This window comes from Alexandromys fortis, unplaced genomic scaffold, assembly GCF_014885135.2.
Source record: "Alexandromys fortis isolate MF-2015 unplaced genomic scaffold, M_Fortis_MF-2015_v1.1 scaffold_237, whole genome shotgun sequence".
Classification (NCBI taxonomy): domain Eukaryota; kingdom Metazoa; phylum Chordata; class Mammalia; order Rodentia; family Cricetidae; genus Alexandromys; species Alexandromys fortis.
Window position 1 is genome coordinate 121,252 of NW_026068137.1, and position 10,093 is coordinate 131,344.

Consider the following 10,093-nt stretch of genomic DNA (forward strand, 5'->3'; position numbering starts at 1 on the left):
AGTTTTAAATCAGACATCTTTTCACTACCAATTCTGAGGCAGAAATGGGATATTTGCATATCTTTCCAAGGATTCCTCTTTGGGAGCTCTGTAAGTCAATCAAAGGCTTGGTATTGCACTGACGTTTGCTTGTTTTTCTCTAGGCTTCTCCAAGTAGAAGTAATTGCATGAAGTTATATATAATCAGGAATTAATCATTTTACAGGATGAACTTCTCTGGAGGCAAGAATAGCATTTTCACTAGTACTACATTTCAGGGCACAGAAGACAGAAAGCAGGAAGGAGAGTGGAGTCTGACCTCAGAAGACAAAGAGCTCATTATCAAGGGGCACCTACTTTGCTGCTATGCAGGGAAGGTGTGCGATGGGAGAAAGCGAGCAGAGATCCTTCATAGGGCTGATGGGGCGGGCTTTGCAATGAGGACATTGCACCAGCGTCTTGTAGGAAACCGTGCTATGCAGTCTTTCCTTTTGGAAATCATTTGCCCAAGAGACACAGGCTGCTAGGAGCCTTGCTCCTAATGGGTCCCCTGACCTGGGATGGATGTGTGATTTCGTGAAACAAAGAAAACTGTGACCACCTGTAGGAAACAAGTAGCTGTGGCCACAGATGGCATAAGCCATTTTTATTCATAATTTCAATAGTTTGCATGAAGTTTTACACTCATATTTGTTTCCTTAAGTTTCTAATAATAATAAAAAAAATAATTGCCAGTTTGTTCCCTTATTTCCTTCTCTTTTTGTGCCCCAACTTTCCCACTGGTAATCATTACCTACTTGATTTGTAACTGTAATATCACAAGCATAAGTAGTAAAGCAAGCAAGGATGTTTTCTAACTAGGCACATCTACAGGTAGAAGAGTGTGCCCAGTTGGCTGTCTTTGCAGTTACAGTGTTATGCAAAATGAAAACAAAATTTACCTTTGGTGGTTAATATTTAGCTGTAGTGAAATCTAAAATCTTACAATCAACTCATCAGCCAAGGCTGAATCACTTGTTCTATGTTCTATACTTCTGTATCTCCTATGGAGGATATACCAGGGTTTTCCCTGTCATCCTGTAGATTACATAACTTAGAAACTTAATTTTCGTAGCTGGCATCGCCTATCTCTTGTTCTCAAGTCCCTGTCCTCTCAGCCTTCTGCACTTTTGAGTCCTACATTATTGACACAGTTATTAGAAATGAGGGCATTTGAGTTTCTGTGATTTTGCTTCATTTTTACCGTTCATAGACTTTCTCATTAACTCTTGATATCATCTATTTTATTACATATCTCTTAGACTCTTGTGGTTAGGATCCTTCTTTTCAGAACAATTATGCAAATTTGTAATGTCTTGAACTATTGTGACTCTTTCAAACAGGGTTCACTGGACAGGCAACATCCTGTTCCTGCGAATCCTGAATTTATAGACACACCTGAAACATCAAAGACTTTAGCAGCTGTATCAGGTCCACTGTATATTTTTAACAACATCCCCTTGGCTCATCCAGAGAGTCAACAGGGGAAAGTTTTTCCAAATGCAACAGCCATCTCATCTATTGGGCTCTAAGAAAGTGAAGCTCGAGGCAGCCAGCAGTATGATTTGTGGAAGGAAAGCAAGCACGGTGAGCAGGTAGCACAGATGCTCCTGGGGTCATTCCCCAAATATACAGCAATCTATCCATCACCCTTGCCAAAAATGGGTTAAATTCTCCCAGGTCTCACCAAAGGTAGTGTAAGACTTTAAGACAATTCTGAAACCATTTCTGACAATTCTGAATCCTCTCAGCCTCTGTGCCATAGTGCTTCCCCTCCTCCGCTGGGAACCAGGGACCTAACAGCTACACATGCATGTATTCAGTTACTGACCAATTATCCAAATACGTATGTTTTGATTCGGTCCCCTAGGAAACGGGGTCAAAATGACCTCTTACCTCATCTGATCTGGCAATAGCTCTTTAGCCAATTATTGGTAATAGCCCTTTTGAATAAGCCAATCACAACCCCCCCTTGCTTCTGTGGCCTACTCCTTTAAAAGTAGCTTGTGCCAGCTATTAATGGTCTCTTGGCTTCCCGAATGCTGAGGGATGCTGTCATGACAGAATTAATAAAATCCTCATCCTTTTGCATTGGCAGTGGCATGTGGGGGGTGGTCTGTGGGGGTGACTCCTCCACAGTGACGCTAGAGTCCAACAGGAGAACTTGTTCATGTTATTCTCAGGCCTTGTCCACCAAAAAAGCCCCATGGCTCCTGGCAGCAGGCTTTCTTGGGAGACAGACTTTTTCAGCAGATATTCATCTGTGGGCTGACACGTGGTGAGAAGCTGAGAAGTTTCTGCCTTCCTCCATCCCTCCAGACGTGATGATCCTTTTCAATGGAACATTTTTGAGCTCACCAATGTGGGGGTTCTTTAGTTGTGAGGACAATCAGTAACATCATGACTAAGATTAGTTAAAACGGTCACTGTCATATGAAGAACATCTGTGATGATTGTTATTCTTAAAAAACGATTAGAGAGAGGCTACAAACGGTCCCCAGGCGGGCTGGCGGAGCCCGCCATGGGAAAGCGGCTACAAAGGATCCCCGGGCGGGCTGGCGGAGGGAGCCCGCCATGAGGGCGGCCACAGGAGGGCACGCTTCCTTGGCCCACGGTGGCGGCAGGTAACAGACGCGTAAACACAGGAAATAGCCATAAGTATTTATTAAGGAAGGGGGAGAAAGAAAGACAGAGAAAAGAGATAAAAGGAGAGAGGAGAGATAAAAGAAGAGAGAGAGAGAGAAAAAACGCGTGCGCACGCCAAGGAAGCAGAGAGAGAGGGTCCCAAGATGGCGATGGGCGGGTCAGAGGTTATGGGAGTGGGCGTGGCTAGGGCAGGGACCCAAGAATAATAATGATCTTGTTCAGAGAGGCAATTTAGTTGTGAGTCTAGCTTTTAATGGCTGAATTATCTCAACACCCCAGGATATCCATCTGAAGAAAGTATTGGTAAATGTTACTGTTTATTTCTGTTAATATTTCTTTGTTCCTTTTTTTGTTGTTGTTGTTTTGTTTTTCTTTTTGTTTGTTTTTTTGTTTTGTTTTGCGAGACAGGGTTTTTCTGTGGTGCTTTGGAGCTTGTCCTGGAACTAGCTCTTGTAGTCCACGTTGACCTCCAACTCACGAACTCACAGAGATCTGTATACCTCTGCTTCCCCTCGTGTGCCGGGATTAAATGCATATGCCACCACCGCCCGGCTCACCTAATGGCTTTAAATTCTTGAAACTCTGCCTTCCTCAAGCATGCTGGCAACAAATGTTTGAAACTGCTATTTCCTAAATGTTTTACATACTTTAGGCTGAAGGGGCGGAGTGAGTAGAGCTTGCCAATCAGAGACAGCTTCACTAAATGGAATGAACTGTCCAATGAGTAGCATGGATAGTCATAGCATGCTTCCCTGAAAACCTTTTCAAAGTGTGGCCTAGCAGAGGGAATCCTTGTGAGGATTCGTTTTGGGCAGCCCTATGTTCTGCTGACTGCAGGCCTCTGGGGAGGAAACCAAGACCCATCAGAAGTACGAAATGGTGAGTGCTCTTTGGGCTCCTGCAATCCTGCCTGGCAAGTTTGGGACAGTAGCTTCTTTGTGGCTCCAACAGTGAGATTTCTCCCTGGTGCTTTGCAGTCTAGTGGAAGGCGGTATTCTGTCCCAGCAATGCCTGTGCCAAAGCTGTTTTATTGTGCAGCCCACAAGCAGCCTTGAGGCCGTGGTCTCCTGCTTTTCTGTCTTGGTGAAGTTGCTTCCCCCTCAATCGCCAGCCATCTTGGGTGCATCCACGCTGGACCATCTAAAAAGATTTTTCAGCACTGGCGATGCTGAGGCCAGGCTGTACTGTGTAGGGTCGTGCGATTTTCATAGTTTCGTTCTCCTCTTGTGCCTGGGTTTGGGCTGATTTAGGTTTTCGGGTATTACACTGGAGTTCTTTCCTGTCTCCTTCACCCCCCTCCCTAGTCTGCCTCAGAATTGATCCCCGTGCCTCCCCTTGTGAATGAAGTTTGCCATAAAGCTGAGTCTAACTTCCTATCACCATATCCGTGTTTTTGCATGTTTCTTTTTTTCTGATGATATGGTCGTAGATTTTTTTCTTCCTCTGACTGCAGTTTTGTCTGCAGATGTACCTCTTGTTGTAGAATACAAATTTTCTGACATGGGACACTTAAATATTATTTGCTCCCAAGATCGAAGATGAAGAAGGATCTTAGGCATTGCTAGAATCTGAGAAAACTAATCCCCTTTGAGAACTGCTTCTGACATGCCAGCATGTTTTAAAGTCTTTTCTGTCACCGAGTCTGTACCTGAGTACATATGTAGATATCTTCTGTAAATAACCTACTTTTTCTTTCTCTTCTCCACAATTTATTTAAAGAATAAACTCCAAAGTAAAAACTGAAAAAAAAATTATCAGTCTGAAGACAGAGAAATTTAAATTTGCTTCACGTTTTATTTGTTTCAGCATTTTTTTAGCCTCAAATTAGAATTTTGTAAAGCTGCAGAATGGAAAGATCGTCGGGACTTGAGAGTTTCATGGTAGTGACATGGTATTTTTGTTGCTGCTGCTTGTTTGGATGTAGGCTGATTTAGAAAGAAAGGATTGGGAATGTCAATTCTGTTACAAGTACTGTAGAGTGTTGCAGCCTTGGGGAAAATACTAGTATTTCTTCTCTTTCCTTTAGCCTCTAGTTAGCTGGGTTTGGTAGATAATGTAATATCTGCCTACTGGGGAACTTTAGAATGTTCATCTCAGAGAAAAAGAGTGCTTTCTACTCAATGGAAATTTTTTTTGAACATCGACTTGAGTAAGGAATTATTTATAATATATTTACTACTTTTGTGTGTGTAATTCCTTTTCTTTTCATTTTGCTAATTTATAGTTAAGATATCACTATTTCTTTTTTGGATTTTGTTCGTTTTTGGAGACAGGGTTTCTTTGTGTAATCCTGGAGCTCACATATATACTGTATAATTACATTTCCAGTAATATCCATTCACCTGCAAACGTCCTCTCAGTTTTCTTCATTCCTGAATGGGATTCAAATGAGGACATGAGCCACACATCCATGGTCCAGATGTCAGCTGATGGGCATCCAGGCTGATTCTTTCTTAACTATTGGCTCCAGAGCAGCAATGACCATGAGTGCATGTATCTGCTGTAGTGTTGTTAATTTAATCAATCTCTAGAAAATTAATCAGTTGCCATGTTTTCTTTTGCTCTCAATTCCCATTCTCCCTATCTCTCTTGGTTTTGTAAGACAGGGTTTCTCTGTGGCTTTGGAGCCTGTCCTAGAACTAGTTCTTGCAGACCAGGCTGGCATCGAACTCACAGAGATCCACCTGCCTCTGCATCTTGAGTGCAAGGATTAAAGGTGTGCACTATCAAGGCCAGCCACAATTCCCATTTTCTATGTGGGTATGTTCTTAAATATCTTCTATATTGATAATAAATTTCATTTTGAAATATTTTTGTTAATGAGTTTCTTTTTAGCTAAGACTAGCCTTGAAGATGCCCCGTGCTTCAGCCTTTAGAGTGCAACTGTAGCAGCAATGTCTATTCACAGTCATGGTGTGATGATAATTCTCAGGATGTCTAAGAACTTTGTGTCTTGGGAAGTAAGTTCATGAGGACACTGCAGAAGGATGAACTTACCAAGAACGTGAGTGTGGAGCTGGAAAACTAGTTCAACAATTAAGAGCTCTTCTTATGTTCATACAGAGAACCCAAGTTCTTTTCCCAGCACCCATGTTGGTATCTCTCAATCATATATCTCTGCCTTCATAGAATCACACACACAGAGAATAATAATAATAATATATTAATATTATCACTATTACTATTTATTAGAAAGAATGGCAGCCTAATTCCTATGGCTTCTTTCTGTTAGAATGTCCCATTCTAGTTCTTTTTTTTTTCTTTTTTTTTTGTTTTTGAGACAGAGTTTCGCCTTAGTTTTAGAGCCGGGCCTAGAACTAGCTCTTGTAGACCAGGCTGGCCTTGAACTCAATATCCACCTGCCTCTGGCTCCCCAGTGCTGGGATTAAAGGCCTGCGCTACCACCACCCTGCTCCATTGCTCTAGTTCTATTGATATCCTTTGTGCTGCAGGGTTCACAGTAAAGGCAAGTGAACATGTGTGAGAGGAAATGACCAAGAGACTCTGGCTCTTACAGACAACAGTAGGGATAATTCACTTCTTTTCTTTTATGTTGTAAGAGGTGAAGGATGGGGAGGAGGAGGGCGAGAGGACAAGAATGCATGTCAATGTAATTTATGTCCTGTGTACCATAGCATGTATATGGAGATCACAGGACAACCGACTGTCACTCAGGAGACTTGTACTTTAGTTCAGTCTCTGACAGTGAAAGCATGGTGGGAATGAGTAGTGAACTTGTTAGCTGTATAAAGTGTTTTTTATAACTCGTTGTCTTTAGGATGTCAAAAGTAAATGGTTGCAAACTCTGTATTCGAAACTTAAACCAGGAAATGCATGGGTTTGGTGTCAGTGTACTGGTAAATTTTTATTGGCAACCTGACAAAATCTTGCATGATCTTGGAGAAGGGAGCTTCATTTTAGGCCTGTATTGATCAGAGGAACCTATGACTATCTATGTCGGTGAGGGCTCTTTTGATTGATGGGGGAGGGACTAGTACACAGTGGGCAGCACCATCCCTTTCCAGGTTGTCCTGGACTAAATTGGAAAGTTATCTAATCATGATCCAGTCAACAGGAGACCTCTACTCTGCTTCTTCCATAGTTTCTGCTTATCTTCCTGCTTGGCTTTTCTAGTGCTGGATTGTGACATGGAAGTGTAAGCCAAATGAACCATTTCTTAGACTGTGTTAATTTTGAGTGTGGCATTTATCACAACAACCAGAAGCAAGCTGAATCCCATAGCAATTTCAGAAAACTCTACCACAGGGCATAATCTTCAAAGATATTGTGCGACTATTTTATAAGAAACCAAATTTCAATTGATTAAAGTTGAAACACCCATTAGCTATGGTAGCTGTGGTATAAGAAGACAAATTTGTCCAGCCTTCTGTCATTCTTTCTTTTGCCTTTAGAAGAGAGGAGGATGTAGGTGTTTTATACTTTGTATCCTTACCGTGATAGAATCAATGAATAAAGGCTGTTTATCCTCACCCCCAGTCTCAGTTCTTTCCAATTACTGCTCACCCCATGTTTTCTCCAGAACTTTTGGGTGAGGTCTTGCCAGCGAACCTGTGCTACACAAATTTTGCATGGTTGGCGGGTTTGTAATTCTGAGTCTAGAGGATTCCGTGTACGGACTTGGGTGGCCTGTGCCGTTTTCCTTCTCTTGTGCTTCTGACTGTGCTGACTTGGATTTTCCATCACCTTGGAGTTCTTTCTTCTTTTCTTCCCTCCCCTCCCCCACCTGATCATCCCAGAGTGTGTCCCCATTCCCCTGTGTTAGAGAGGGTTCCACCAAGAGAAGAATCTAGTCCTTTCAAGAATTTTTTTCAACAGTGGTTGGAATGTTAGGCATTTTCTTGGGATGGTCTGTTCTTGGGTGGTGCTCAGGTAATCTTAGATTATGGTCCTTCCTGCAACCAGGTACTGCTTCAGGGTAAACTGCTGAGACTCAGGCCCCATTAAATTTACCAATGGCTGAGCCCTACTCTGGCATGTGATAATGGTTGGTAGGAAAGAACTTCCTTTTTGTGATCTGTTCATTTTGAGCTTATCATGGCTGGCTCCTGCAGAAATCCTCTATGGTTTTTTTCATTTCCCTCCCCACCTTCTCCCTGCCTTTTTAAAACAATATTGTAGGAGATTTTTTTCTTTTCTCCTGACTGCAATTTTTCAAGTTTATGGGTCTGAAGAAAGGGAGACATTTAAATCTGCTTCACGTTTTACTTGTTTGCAGTGAGGCCCAAAATAGAATTTTCAAAATTTGCAGTATGTCAAATGCCATGGACAGTGGTCCAGAGTGGAATCAAATTGGCATTGCATTTCTGTAGCTGCTTCTTCGTTGTAGGCTGTTTTAAACAGAAGGGGTTGGGAGTGTCAGTTCTATAAACAAGTCATTTCCAGTTTTGCAGTACCTGTGAAAAGTACTAATATTTCCTCTCGTTCTGTTAACCTCAGAGAGTTGATTTTTGCAGAGATGTAATTTCTATCCAGTCTGGAATCTTTAGAATGTTCATCTGAAAGAAAGATAAGTATGCTTTCTAAGTAATGAAAAAATGTTTTTTTTTATTTGAAAGTTAACTTGAGTCTGGATTATAGTTATAGTTTATTTATAGTATATTTTTTGTGTGTAGTTATGTTGACTTTCATTTTATTTTTAATTCGTTATTTTTTCCTTGTTTGCTTTGTGTTTTCACACTGTAGTCCTGGAAGTCATTATTTTGACCAGCCTAGCCTTAAACTCAGAAGTCACCCTCCTCTGCCTCAGGCATTCTGGGAGTAAAGTCTTTATTCTGTCTCTTTAGTGTTTTGAATATCATGTGGGGTGGGGACTTTTCTTTTTTCATTCACTCTGTTTGGTGTTCTGCAAGTTCTTGTGTCTTCCTTTGCATATTTTTCTTTAGGTTGCCAAAGTTTCCTTTTATGATTTTGTTGAAAAAACTTTCTGTCCTTTTGAGTTGGACTTCTTCTATCCCTGTTATTCTGAAGTTTGTTTTTTTTTTTTAATGCTATCGCATTTTATTACATTTAATGTGTTCTTTGACCAATAACTATTTCCTCTTTTTTATTTTCAGCACTTGAAATTCTCTCTTCCTTCCCCTGTGTTCTGCTCTTTGTGCTTGCATTTGTGGTTGCTGATCATTTATTCATATTTTTCATTTCCAGAATTCCCTCGGTTTGTGCTTTCTTTATTGTCTCCGTTTCATTTTTCAAGTCTTGAATTGTTTCTTTCACCAGTTTGGTTGCTTTTTCTTGGTTTTCCTTAAGGGATTTGTGGATTTCTTGTGATTTTTTTTCTTTGTCTCTTCCTCCATTTCTTTGAGGGAATTTTTCATTTTCTCTTAAAGATCCTCAAACATTCTCCTAACGTTATTTTTTAGGTCATTTTCTCCTTCTTCATCTCTGTTTGGTGTTCAGGTCTTGCTGTTTGATAGCCACTAGTTTTTGTCTGTGTCGTGATGCTCTTGGCGTGGTGGAGTGTATTTTTACCTCGTCTCCCCGTCGTTTCCTCTGATGGTTGTAGTTGCAGCTGTGTACCTGGTGATGAATCTTCCAGGTGTGAGTGGATTCAAGGCCCCGATGGTTGATCCTCATGGTGCAGTCAGGGCTACAGGTTCCAGTTGTTGGGTCCAGTGGGGTTGTTCAAAGATGAGAACACCACCAAGTCTTGTAAACCTAAAGCAAACTTTATTCCAGAAATCAGATTCCAGGAAAACCAGGAGCACACTTAATAAAAAATAAATAAAAAATAAAATACCACGGGGCAAAGAGGCTTATCAGCTAGCTGAGATCACAGACTGCTAGGGCTTCTGACACTGTGGCATAGACTAGTTTCTGAACCTACCATTGTACTAAGGGCACCAAGCATTAGGTCTGGACAGAGGAATTTTTCAACCTTGCCCTGACCAGTGAGTTATTCAAGGGAGACTCTAAAGAGGGGAGTGAATTCTTATGTCAATTGGTAACTAGGCAGCTATCATGAAATATGTTTCAGTTGAGATTACAGAGAAAGCACTAAATGCAGGAAAACAGATGTCTTTAGCAATTAGTCAGAAGCTGGGTGGTGGTGGCACAGGCCTTTAATCCCAGCACTCTGGAGGCAGAGGTGGGCGGATCTCTGTGAGTTCCATCTCAGCCTGGCCTGCAAGAGCTAGTTCCAGGACAGACACCAAAGCTACACAGAAACCTTGTCTCAAAAACAAACAAACAAACAAACAAAAAAGGCAATTAGTCAGGAAAGAAGCTGCTAGTAATATTAGAAGGTTAATAAATTAGGTTTAATTGGTTTTTAGGCTGAGAACTTAGAAGATAGCAGACAGGTTTTCACACTATCTCAAGGTTAAACTCAGGTACTGACTACCATACTTTACAACCTCTATTATCAGAGCTCATTAATTAAACCAGTGTTTGTACTTGTCCACTGTCTCTC

General features: G+C 41.3%; 1 protein-coding gene across 1 annotated transcript in view; it reads left to right on the forward strand.

Annotated features, from left to right (window-relative positions):
• The first annotated feature begins 206 nt into the window (after window positions 1-206).
• LOC126491100 (zinc finger protein 709-like) overlaps window positions 207-10,093 on the forward strand; it is a 25,555-nt gene continuing 15,668 nt past the window's right edge. Inside the window, exons 1-4 of the mRNA XM_050126512.1 lie at window positions 207-440; window positions 3,435-3,614; window positions 3,703-3,845; window positions 6,443-6,521. Coding sequence (XP_049982469.1) covers window positions 207-440; window positions 3,435-3,614; window positions 3,703-3,845; window positions 6,443-6,521 — 636 coding nt within the window. The remainder of the gene's footprint in view (window positions 441-3,434; window positions 3,615-3,702; window positions 3,846-6,442; window positions 6,522-10,093) is intronic.